The 13,716-nt window shown below is 35.6% G+C and overlaps 1 protein-coding gene across 1 annotated transcript in view; it reads right to left on the bottom strand.

Moving 5' to 3' along the window:
* Window positions 1-2,077: 2,077 nt before the first annotated feature.
* Window positions 2,078-13,716, bottom strand: part of SELENOF (selenoprotein F) — a 43,680-nt gene continuing 32,041 nt past the window's right edge. The window contains exons 4-5 of the mRNA XM_005888423.3: window positions 5,629-5,678; window positions 2,078-2,936 (exon numbers count right to left, since the gene is read on the bottom strand). Coding sequence (XP_005888485.2) covers window positions 2,805-2,936; window positions 5,629-5,678 — 182 coding nt within the window. The 3' untranslated portion in view covers window positions 2,078-2,804. The remainder of the gene's footprint in view (window positions 2,937-5,628; window positions 5,679-13,716) is intronic.

Raw genomic sequence — 13,716 nt, 5'->3', positions numbered from 1 at the left:
CAATGAGCAGGTGAATTTGCAAATATGGAATTTGTGAATAAGGGTCAACTTTAGCTTAGTCTTTCTACCAAAATGGTTTTTAAAAACATTTTGAATTTTAAGGTCTAAACTTCAGTCTTCTCATAATACTAGATAAAATGTTGTATGTATTTGTAGTCTGTTTCAAGACTAGCTAATAGGAAAGAACTAGTTTTAGAGGTCTCAGATCATTCTTAGTTTTATTCCTTTAGCATTTCTAGGTAATCATGTTTCATGCTAGATTCCTGGGTTAAAGACCAGTTTGAAGGCAAAATGAAAATGTTTATTTTAATCAGCAAAAGTCTAATTTGAATTTATCACAAACGCATGCGATCTTCTCCTAGAAAAAGTTGTCTGTCACCACAGGATGTAATTAGAATATACTTTAATTTTTAAGTAAAAGAAATACTTACCTAGTTGTGCTCATATCTGTAATTTGTACTCCTACTTTCCATATATTTGTAGACACGCTTTCACATGGTAGCTACTGCCAATTTTAATTTCCAAAGTTTTTCAGTTTTGCTTTAAAAAATATTTTATGCATTTTATTAACTTTAATTTTAGATTGGCTTTCAAGTCTCAAATCCTCTTAAAACAGGAAATGTCAGCTCTTGCTCATAGCTCCTTCTAAGAGGCTTTTGCCAAATTCAGGAATTTAGAGACACATTTTAACTGCTTTACGTTGTAACAAAATGTTGGCATGGGGAACAAATTTATAAATATCAAGTGACTATTACATATCCATATCTGTGAACTTGAATAAGCTTAATCAAATGTCAAAATTTGGCTATAAAATGGTACTATTTTGGATCAGTATTTATATACCCTCTTCTTGGTAATCAAGATTTGTTTCTTTAAAAAGGTTTTAGCTGTTGATTGGAATTGGTGAAAAAGAGTTGGAACTGGCTAATTAACTCAAACTTCCCAATTAAAATAGAGCTTGGTAGATAACACATTTATTCATCAACTTAAGAACTTAAAAGTTTTTCAAAGGTTCTTCAGTCTCTTTTGATCTCTAATAACAACTTGGATACAATAGAGTTTTCAGGCTTCTCAATGCCAGATAACTCATTTGACTGGCTCCTCCTGTTTCTGTGCCAACCCCAGAAGTTCTGAAGTTTCACCCTTTCTATACAGCTGTTTCTCTGTATGTGGCAGCAATTCCTCTTTTGCTGGTTTTCCTCCACTTTCCATGATTGACTTCACTTTCTTTGTGTTCTGAATAACCACCATTTGTTGTTATTTTAGTTGGTAAGTCATGTCCAACTCTTATGTGACCCCATGGACAGAAGCCCACCAGGCTCCTCTGTCCATGGGATTTCCCAGGCAACAATACTGGAGTGGGGTGCTATTTCATTCCCCAGGGCATCTTCCTGACCCAGGGATTGAACTCCCGTCTCCTGCATTGGAAGACAGATTCTTTATCACTGAGCCATCAGGGAAGCCCAATAACCACCATTAGGGATTAGTATATTATCCAGGGCCTTGTACTATCAAAGTGATGGCTCTCTCCATTACTATGGACGACCAAAAATAGACCACAGCTTGTATGCCAGGACTTACAGCATTTTTTCATTTTCCAGCTGGCTTTTAAAACGTCTTAATTAAAATGACATGTCACAAAATGCCAGTAAATATTAACAACTGACCTCTGTTAAATATTCTACAACATTTCCTGGCAGAGCTGTCTTTAAAAGAATTTCAAATACCCTTCATTAAGATAGTTTATTTATTCTAAGATTGACTTAATACAGTAAGATTTTAGACCAATTTAATTTAGTAAGAGGTGTAAATGACCTAAAGTCATTTGGACGAATGCTGGTCTTAGTGAACCATCTTTTAAGAAGTCACTTTCATCACACAAAAGACTAAGCAAAGTCATTTTTAATAGCTCATAAAAAGAGAGGTAGTATTTTAAGAGATATTCCTTATATAATAAGGTATTAATGAAAATGTGTTCATTTTAAGTGTTTTTTGGCTTGGAACAAAGGCTTATATGAAAATAAAAATGTACTGAGAAATGTGTCATTTTTTAAACAGGAAAGATTTCAAATTCAGATAGATTTTTGAAACTTTTTATTTATATTTTGGTCTTACAAATGATCATTTTTAAATTGACTTTTCCATAAGAATGTAAAGCACAAAAATTTGCTAAGTATCAGGTCCACACAAATCCTCAGGAAGGTTTTCTGTGTAGTCTTCATTAATGCAAATCTTTGTGTGAATATTTCACTCTTACTGTAGATCTTGAATCTGTTTTACAATAATGCAGCCATAAAGTCTTTATGCAGTGCATTCATTATAAACTATACATTTCTATTAAAAGGAAGGCTGGGTGTACAAAAATATGAGAGGATCTGGGGAACAGGCAATCTCTTGAGGCTCGGTATGTCTTACTTGCTTTCAAGTTTGTTGTTACTTTCAAAGAGCACACAGCACACGAGGCACAATAATCATCTCCCTTATTAACCTCCCTAATTTAAAAATCTGTTGTTCATAAAACTGACCAATTATCACAAACTATCATTTGCATAATTAACCACAAGTCTATTAGAAGGCATTCTGTTACTAGTGGTATCAACAAATGATGGATGGAAACTTATAAAAAAGGGTTTTGTTAACTTCTTACCTATCATGGGCTGCGCTGCTGCTTGAACTTTTAATTAGATGTTTAATGCCTCACAGTAAAAGACTGATCAATGGAAGAAAGCAAAACTAAATTATTTTCTAGGTGCTATAGTGTTTCACTGAACAAGGTAACAGAAAGATAGGACAAAATTTAAGATTTATATGCGTTCCAACTTTTCACTCAGGAATTCTTCTACACTGTCTGTGTTCCATTTGAGGATGCTTAGTTCTTCAGCAATGTTCCCACTGTCGTCCAAAAGCTTTAGCACAGGGTCTGAACCGCGAACATACTACAAAAAAGAGGAATATAATTTTCTGCTTAGAAGGAGTCTTCTTAAGCTTCAACCAAAATCCAAACCAATTTAATCTAGCTTAACTAAATTTAATAATAATAAGCTTTTAAAGTCTTTTAGGGATTTCATAAAAAATAGGGGGAAAAAAACCACACTTTACTTTTGAAGAGAAACACTTGCTGTGTATCAAGACAGTTTTACTTGGGGTTTAAGCTTACTTTTGAATATAACAAGTGTTTATTGCATACATGAAGAGAATGATAATTAAGAGCAATGTTAAAAAAGACTGTGCCTACCAATTATCAGATAATTCTACACTGGACTTTCATTCGATTTCTTAAACCAGAGAAAATTAATTTTGTTGTAAATAGTTTATAATCTGGTTGGATTCCTAAAACTTCAGACCTAAGTAGCAGGGTCCAATATTTCGCCTGAAGGCTCTGAGGAATTCTTACTCTGGGTAAATGGGATAACAAACATGATCCCATTCATTAAGTGATCAATCTTCAATGCTAAATTAAGGACCACATAACTAGAATGTAGCAGTGATGATAAAGGGAGCTCTGAGAACTTCTTTTAGCAATTATGCTTCAGTTTTTCTAGGTTTTCTAGGGTTGTGAACTCGGGAGATGAAGACAAGCTCTGATGTGATTATTAGCATTGGGTATATTCTCAACCCATTTGTGGCCCTCTAAGCTAATGAAGCAATAACATTACTACTAAAATCTTTTGGATCAGAATATCTATATAAACTGTGCTTAAAAACTTCATTTTTTAATTAAAAAAAACTCAGTCACAAAATTAGAAACTACATAGAACACAGCTGCAAAAATATTCAAATATTAAATCAAACCCAACAATGTATAAAGAATCATATACCATGACCAATTTGGATTTGCTCCAAGTATACAAAGCTGGTGCAATATTTGAAAATGAATTAATGTAATCCATTATTACCAACAGGCTAAACAAGAAATCTTGTATCAACAAATGCAGAGAAAGCATCCTGTCACATGCTACAAAATGGATGAACCTCAAAGACATCACGCTAAAGTGAAATAAGCCAGTCATGAAAGGATATGAAGTATCTAAAGCAGTCAAAATCATAGAAACAAAGTTGGTTGCCATGGGTGGGAGACAGGAGAGAGGGGAATTAGTATTTAATGGATATAGAGTTTCAGTTTTGCAAGATGAAAAAATTCTAGATCTACTGCACAACAGTGTGAATATATTTAACACTACTGAACTGTGCTCTTAACATTGAACTTACCATCCTAACTGCTTTTAAGTTTTACATTTTTGACTGCACAGCATGTGGGATCTCAGTTCCCTGACCAGAGACGAAACCTGTGTCCCCATGGGGTCTTCAGTGCTGGACCACTAGGGAAATTTCTTAAAAAATTTTTTTAACCGTAATTAAAATTTTAAACAGTGAGCAAAAGATCTTAGATTCACCACAGAAGATATACAGATGGCAAATAAGCATGTGAAATGATGCTCAATTAAGAAAATGCAAATGAAAATGAGATAACAACACACTTATTAGAATGGCTAAAATTCAAACACTGACAATAACTAATTTTGATGAATGTGGATCAACAGGAACTCCCATCTATTATTAAGGGACTGCAGCATATAGCTACTTCGGAAAACAGTTTAGCTTTGTAAGAAGTGCCCAACAGTCTTACTATATGATTCAGTAATTGTGCTTCTAGGATAAGATAAACTTGCTGCTGCTGCTAAGTCACTTCAGTCGTGTCCAACTCTGTGTGACCCCATAGACGGCAGCCCACCAGGCTCCCCCTGTCCCTGGGATTCTCCAGGCAAGAACACTGGAGTGGGTTGCCATTTCCTTCTCCAATGCATGAAAGTGAAAAGTGAAAGGAAAGTCACTCAGTCATGTCCGACTCTTCGCGACCCCATGGACTGCAGCCCACCAGGCTCCTCCGTCCATGGGACTTTCCAGGCAAGAATACTGGAGTGGGGTGCCACTGCCTTCTCCAAAGATAAACTTATGTCTACATAAAAATGTACACAGCACTGTTACTTGTAATTGCTAAAAACTGGAAGTGACCACCATGCCCTTCCACAGGTGAACAGAAAAACAAACCATGATATAACAGAATATTGTTCATATTATTCAGCATTAGAAAGAAATGAGCTATTCAGCTACAGAAAAGACACAAAGGAAATGTAAATGTATATCAAGTTAAATCTGAAATCTGAAAAAACTATCTACTATATAATTCCAACTATATGATAACCTGGAAGAGCCAAGACTATAGAGACAGTAAAAAGGTCAGTGGTTGCCCAGTGTTTGGCAGGGGTGGGGTGTGGAGCACCGGGGAGTTTTGGGAACAGTGAAACTTCTGTATGATACTATAATGGTGGATATATGACATTATGCATTTGGTAAAACTCCTAGAACTGGACAAAGAATAAGTCCTAATGCAAACTATGAAATTCACTTAATAATGTATTAATATTGGTTCATCTGCAAATGTACATCAATGCAGGATGTTAATAAGGTAACTGGACGATGGAGATGGGAATATATGAAAACTCTAGAATCAATTTTTCTATAAACCTAAAATTGTTCTAAAAAAAAAAAGTTAATTTAAAATATAAATAATTTTAAATTAAAAAAAAAAAAAGCTGGAAAAAAAGGATCACATTAAAATTACATTACCTTGATTTGTAGTCCTTTGAATAGCTTGGGTTTATCACTCCTGACGAAAGCTTAAAAGAAAAGAAAAATAGATTCAAATTGTCACTTCCAGATATAAGCGACTATAAAGATCAATACAGAAAGGAGAAATAAATACAGCAAATAAAAAAATTAGATTCTTTTCTATATGGGAAAACCAAGGAAGTTAAAACACCTATAAGTAGAAAGATATCCCATATTGGAAAGACTAAATATTTTAAGATGTCATTTCAAGTTAATAAAAACCCCAAATTACAATAGGATTTTAAGGGCTTGACAAAATGACAACAAAACTCTGTAAGAGTATAAGAGTATATAAGAGTAAATGTTTGAGAATAGAGCAGTTTAAAAAAAGTAAAATATGGGAGAATTTGTTCAACTGTTATTTGATATACTATGTGATACTTATTATCAGAATGGATAAGACAAAGGAACAGATTAGGAAATCTAGAGAGTTCAAAACACCTCTATTTTTTTATATGGTAAAGCTATCAAGCCAGAGAGAGAGAAAGAAAAAGATTATGTATGCATGTGTCTGGGAGTGTGTATGTGTGTATTATGCAATAAATACTTTTGAATATCTATTGTATACCAGACAGCAGAGATAAAGCTATACAAAACAGAAAGGACTCCTGCTCTTATGGAGTTTATAGTCTGGTGGGGAAGAAAGATGCTAAACAAGTAATCATTCAACTGATAATCTGAATTGTGATAAGTGTTTAAAAAAAAGATTTGGATTATTACCATGACATTTAACACAGACAACCTGGATAAATAAAATAAAATTTTCCTACATATGATTCTAAAGAAAATGATTTATAAATGTGCCTTTATAAAAACGCAAACACAGTATAGCAAAACACCACTAGAAACAAAGTTAAAGTAAAAATGACAAATTGGGGAAAATTATTTCTAACAGTATATAAGAGGGCTCCTATTAATAATAATAAAAAATACTAGGTACTAGAATGAACTAAGGACAGGAACATGTAATATCCAAATACACTAGTGGTCACTAAACATTTGAAATAAATGTTCAACCTCAGAAAATAATCCAAGAACTGTCAAAACAATGAGGTAACCTTATTTGGAGTGGCAAAAATTAAAAAGAATAGTTAAGGTTAGAGAGGGGGTAGAGAACATTTTGCTGAGGGTTAGCTGTGGGAGAAATATAAACGGACACATCCTTCCTGAAGGGTTTTTAGCAAAAAGAACCAATGTCTTAAAAATGTGCACACTCTTTAGACCTGCAAGTATCTTTCTCAGAATTTCTTTATTCTGAGGAAACAATGACACTATATAAGGCAAACACAGATACAAGGTCCTGCTAACCAAGTCTGGATCTGAAAATAATCTAAGTGTGTAAAAGGCTATTGCTTAAATAAATTAACATGGACCTCACTCACATGTATGTGTGTTTCATACACATCCAATCATTTAAAAATTGTATTAATCTATATTTAGTGATATAGACACAAATGCATATAAAGGTTTAGAGATCAGTTTGTTTTCCATGGTTATTAAAAAAAGATACATTGTTTTTATATATTTACATTAATGTATTTATATATTTATCTGTAAATATATATTTGCAAAGGAAAAAAGGTTGGAAGCATTCAACGAAATTTAAAAAAAAAAAGATTAAGTGAGAAAATATAAAATACTTAGCAGAATACACCTAATAGTTCAAAACAATAACTATTATTTTAATAGGAGTTATATCTGGAGCACAGGGTTTGGGGAAGTTTTAAATAAATATCTTCCTTTTTGGGTTACTATTGATCTACATTTTACCAAGTCTTTAGTAATGATCATATCTTAACTGTCCAAGTTAGAAAATTTTACAATATATTAAAAAAATACACAAGTAACATGTTTCATTTAGATATAAGACAGTTCTTAATACCAGTTCTATAATCATTTGCATTAGTTTCCAATTAGATTTTATAGTGACAGGCATGCTTTTGAGAACTTATCTTTTCTTTTTTTTAACTTATTTGGCTGCACTGGGTCTTAGTTGTGGGACGTGGGATCTAGTTTCCCGACCAGGGATCAAATCTGGGCCCCCTGAACTGGGAGTGCAGTTAGCCACTGGAGCGCCAGCGAAGTCCTGAGAACTTATTTTTTAAACTAAGAATCAACTAGCAATAAAACTGTAGACATGTTTCACTATAAAGATCTTTATATATGTGCATCTAGGACAACCAAACAAAAATTAATAAATACTTTTTCTTTTCAAGGTTTTGCAGAACTGTTGGAAGAGATTTAGATATCCCATCTGAATTTCCCCCACTATATTTAGTTCAAAATAAAATTGATTCTACTATTCTGGCTTATTAGAATGTCTTCTCTATTACCTTCATCCTTTCAGATTTGTCCAAATACTCCTGAGTTCCCAAATGAAAATGAGCTTGTGATATCCTGTGGGTTTTATACCATTCCTTTGGCAAATGCTATAATGCACACCTGTGCAAAGCATCATTTAACACAGTTTGTTTACAACTACAAAAAAAAATATCTCTAGAGAAAAGAACTACTCTTAAATATTTTTTCGTATTTATAACAAAAGCTATAACTTTGTCTTTCAGAAGATTTTTAACAGGCTGGAATGAGGAATAAATTTAAAAGAAATATTAAGATGAGTCACTTAATGACTCATGGAGAGTGAAATAATGACTATCTTCATCTGTTCTTTTCTCTTCTCTCTGTTATGTATAAATCCACAAGCTCCTAATTTTGAACGAAGGAAACATCCATTAAATACACTGTAGTGGCAAAACACATTTTATAGGCGGTAAACTAAACTTTTAAAAGATATTTGAATATTTACTATATACACACAGCACTAGGATCGACTATATGAGAATATGAGACTTGCAAAAAAACATCCCAGAGTAACTTATTTTTCTACTTTACTTTCTGCTGTTTCATTTTTTTAAATCTTTTTTCTTTTATTTTTTTTTGGCTGCACTGGGTCTTTGCCGCTGTGTGCAGGCTTTCTCTAGCTGTGGAGAGCAGGGGCTCCTCTCTCCCTGTGGTGTGCGGGTTTCACATAGCTGTGGCTGCTCTTGGTGTGGGGCAAAAGCCCTTGGTGCACATCAGTAGCTGCGGCGTGTGGGCTCAGCAGTTGCTGGTGCTTGGGCTCAGTAGCTGGGGCACACAGCCTTAGTTGGCCCTGCAGCATGTAGGATCTTCCCAGACCAGGGACTGAACTGGTTTCCCCTGCACTGCACATTCATTCTTAACTACTGCATCACCAGGGAAGCCTCTGCTGTTCTAAAAATAACTAACTAAATGATATCAGCCTGAAGATTCCTAGAGATTAATTCAGCCACTATTTCAAGGAAATGTTCTTATGCCATTTAACTATTTGTCAATTACCAAGGCAGATTTGTAAATAACAATTTAAAGTGATCAAATATACAGAAATGATTAGAAAACAGGTTAAATGATTCAGTTTCGTTAAGATTCTTATCAGCATGGCATTTGTGCAGCTGCCTAGAAGTCAGGGTAAATATTTGCTATATACACTGCTTACAAAGTCATAGGACTCTTCTTATAATTCAGAAGCTCTTCAAAGTTAACTGAAGAGTATTAAAAAATAAAAATCTATCTTCCAAAAGAGGGTAAGTGGGGATGAGGGGTAATAGGAAGGATATGTCTAGAAATAAAAAAAAGTTTGAACTATTATTTTCAAAATCATAAACAAGTGAAAATATAGAAGCAAAATATACTTTGCTAGATATAATGATGTATCTTTGATCACATTAGAAGCAGTCATACAATGTACTCTATTGGTTTAAAGATTTAATAAATAAAGGCTTGCTGCTGCTGCTGCTAAGTTGCTTCAGTAGTGTCCGATTGTGTGATCCCATAGACGGCAGTCCACCAGGCTTCGCCATCCCTGGGATTCTCCAGGCAAAAACACTGGATTCGGTTGCCATTTCCTCCTCCAATGCATGAAAGTGAAAAGTGAAAGTGAAGTTGCTCAGTCGGGTCCAACCCTTCGTGACCCCATGGACTGCAGCCTACCAGGCTCCTCCATCCATGGGATTCTCCAGGCAAGAGTACTGGAGTGGGGTGCCATTGCCTTCTCCGAAATAAAGGCTTAGAGCAGGTACAATTAAGATTTGTGAAGTGCCAATACAAAGTTACATGGAATGATAATTAGGTATTTTACTGTTGATTAGAAATAAGTACATTTGAATCAGTATATATTCTAAATAAAAAGGTCATATCATATCCAGAAACAATAATACAAAGAGAAGAGCACCAGCAACAACAACAAGAGAACTGAATTCTCAACTGTGCTCAATAAAAACTACTGGGAATCCATATATTTCTAAAATAAGAAAATGTACTATTGTATACAAACTATCTGGAGTTTGTATCATGACTTATTTTGGTCCTTCCAACAAGACAATTAAAAAGCATTTAAAAACATTCAGAGAATGGCAACTTAAATAAAATAATCTGAGAAGACTGGAGGTACAATAACGAAGACAAGACAGACTAAAAAGATTATCACTTTTCAGATCAGAATAAAAAAGTCAGAAAAGGACTACTGAAGACTATATATTCATAAAAGGTATATAACCAATGTAAACATAGGCTTTTAACCAGATTTCCATTTGTCAAAAGTGGAACCTCCCTTGAAATGGATAACTTTAGTAAATACACTCATTCATTCAATATGTATCTGAATTCCTCTTAATATGAGGTACAGTGTTAGGATGACTGGGAGTATATTAGTGATAAAAAATTTAAAAATTGAACTTTAAGGAGTTCCTCCAGAAAAACCTCTATTTCTGCTTCATCAGATCAGATCAGTCGCGCAGTCGTGTCCGACTCTTTGCGACCCCATGAATCGCAGCACGCCAGGCCTCCCTGTCCATCACCAACTCCCGGAGTTCACCCAGACCCACGTCCATCGAGTCAGTGATGCCATCCAGCCATCTCATCCTCTGTCGTCCCCTTCTCCTCCTGCCCCCAATCCCTCCCAGCATCAGAGTCTTTTCCAATGAGTCAACTCTTCGCATGAGGTGGCCAAAGTACTGGAGTTTCAGCTTTAGCATCATTCTTTCCAAAGAAATCCCAGGGCTGATCTCCTTCAGAATGGACTGGTTGGATCTCCTTGCAGTCCAAGGGACTCTCAAGAGTCTTCTCCAACACCACAGTTCAAAAGCATCAATTCTTTGGCGCTCAGCCTTCATCATACACTATGCTTAAAGCCTAGTGTGGATCACAACAAACTGAAAAATTCTTAGAGATGGGAATACCAGACCAACGTATTTTGCCTAGAGAAATACCAACAACCTCAGATATGCAGATGATACCACTCTAATGGCAGAAACTGAAGAGGAATTAAAGAGCCTCTTGATGATGGTGAAATAGAAGAGCAGAAAAGCTGGCTTGAAATTCAACATTCAAAAAATGAAGATCATGGCATCTGGTCCCATCATTTCAAGGCAAACAGAAGGAGAAAAAGTGGAAGCACTGATGGATTCTATTTTCTTGGGCTCCAAAATCACTGTGGACAGTGACTGAGGCCATGAAATCCAAAGATGCTTGATCCTTGGAAGGGAAGCTATGACAAACCTAGATAGTGTAATAAAAAGTACAGACATCAGTTTGCTGACAAAGGTCCATATAGTCAAAGCTATGGCTTTTCCAGTAATTGTGTACAGATGTGAGAGTTGGACCATAAAGAAGGCTGAGTGTTGAAAAATTGATACTTTTGAATTGTGGTGCTGGAGAAGACTCTTGAGAGTACCCTGGACTGCAAGGAGATCAAACCAGTCAAATCTAAAGGAAATCAACCCTGAACATTCACTGGAAGGACTGTTGCTGAAGCTGAGGCTCCAATACTTTGGCCACCTGATGTGAATAGCCAACTCACTAGACAGCTCCTGATGCTGGAAAAGATTGAAGGCAAAAGGAGAAGGGGGCGGCAGAGGATGAGATGGCTAGATAGCATCACCGACTCAATGGACATGAATCTGAGCAAACTCTGGGAGACAGTGGAAGATAGAGGAGCTGCAGTCCATGGGGTTGCAGAGTCAAACATGACTTAGCGATTGAACAACAAAGTTTGCTAGAGGCAGAAGATCAGTAAAGCAAATACATACATTAAAATATTATGCACGAAATGCTATGGAACACAATGCGGAGAGTGAAAAATTCTGTGCAAAAGTAATCCCCAAATGTTTGAATTGACTTTTGAATGAATAGGGGTTCATCACAAGAATGGGCAAAAAGCATAAGTCAGGAAGAACATGCAGTGTGTGCAAAGACTTAGAGGTCAGAGTTCAGAGAACTGCAAGAGTTCTGCATATAAACTAAAGACATAAACCTAGAAAAGAGAGTCCATGTCATGATAGGTCTTGTTTATGATGCTGAGTTTGACATTTATTCTCTATGTTATGGGGAACCACAGAGAATTTTAAATAAGAGGTTCACATAATCAAATCTGTCTTCTGGAAAAGGTCTTTTTGGTAGTTGTGTAGGAGAGATAATAGAAGAAAAGGGAAAAAAACAGGTAGGTCAGATAACGAGTAACTAATTCTTTCAGATAAAGATGCTAAAGGCTGATTAAAATCACAGAATAGGCCAAAGGAGTAAGATATAAAGATATGAAATAAGTTATTAAGGAGGAGGAAGAGACACAACTTGGTGACTAGCTGGGTAAAAAGTATGCAAGTGTTAATCATGTGTCTCGGGTTTCATGCTAATACTTTTGCTTGATGATACTGCCATTTGTGGAAATAGTGAAGAAGACAGTGTAGTTTTAGAGAAGAGGATTAATTTAATTTTTGAATGTTCTGGGTTTAAGGCCTCTCTACTAAAAATATAAAAAGGCAAAATGACTGTCTGAGGAGGCCTTACAAATAGCTGAGAAAAGAAGAGAAGCAAAAGGCAAAGGAGAAAAAGAAAGATACATCCATCTAAATGCAGAGTTCCAAAGAATAGCAAGGAGAGGTAAGAAAGCCTTCCTCAGTAAACAATGTGGAAAAGACTAGGGATCTCTTTAAGAAAATTAGAGATACCAAGGAAACATTTCATGCAAGGATGGGCACAATAAAGGACAGAAATGGTATGGATCTAACAGAAGCAGAAGATATTAAGAAGAGGTGGCAAGAATACACAGAAGAGCTACAGAAAAAAGATCTTAACAACCCAGATAACCACAATAGTGTGATCACTCATCTAGTGCCAGACATCTTGGAGTGTGAAGTCAAGTGGGCCTTAGGAAGCATCACTAGGAACAAAGCTAGCGGAGGTGATGGAATTCCCGCTGATCTATTTCAAATACTAAAAAATGATTCTGTGAAAGTGCTGTATTCAATATGCCGGCAAATATGGAAAACTCAGCAGTGGCCACAGGACTGGAAAAAGTCAGTTTTCTTTTTTTTTTTTTTGATGTACTTACTGCATTTATTTTTTATTTTTATTTTATTTTATTTTTAAACTTTACATAATTGTATTAGTTTTGCCAAATATCAAAATGAATCTGCCACAGGTATACCTGTGTTCCCCATCCTGAACCCTCCACCCTCCTCCCTCCCCATACCATCCCTCTGGGTCGTCCCAGTGCACTAGCCCCAAGCATCCAGTATCGTGCATCAAACCTGGACTGGCATCTCATTTCATACATGATATTTTACATATTTCAATGCCATTCTCCCAAATCTTCCCACCCTCTCCCTCTCCCACAGAGTCCATAAGACTGTTCTATACATCAGTGTCTCTTTTGCTGTCTTGTACACAGGGTTATTGTTACCATCTTTCTAAATTCCATATATATGCGTTAGTATACTGTATTGGTGTTTTTCCTTCTGGCTTACTTCACTCTGTATAATAGGCTCCAGTTTCATCCATCTAATTAGAACTGATTCAAATGTATTCTTTTTTAATGGCTGAGTAATACTCCATTGTGTATATGTACCACTGCTTTCTTATCCATTCGTCTGCTGATAGACATCTAGGTTGCTTCCATGTCCTGGCTATTATAAACAGTGCTGCGATGAACACTGGGGTACACGTGTCTCTTTCCCTTCTGGTTTCCTCAGT

Source organism: Bos mutus, chromosome 3, assembly GCF_027580195.1.
Source record: "Bos mutus isolate GX-2022 chromosome 3, NWIPB_WYAK_1.1, whole genome shotgun sequence".
NCBI lineage: Eukaryota > Metazoa > Chordata > Mammalia > Artiodactyla > Bovidae > Bos > Bos mutus.
Note: the sequence above shows the minus strand (reverse complement) of the source record. Positions and strands in the feature narration are given on the sequence as shown.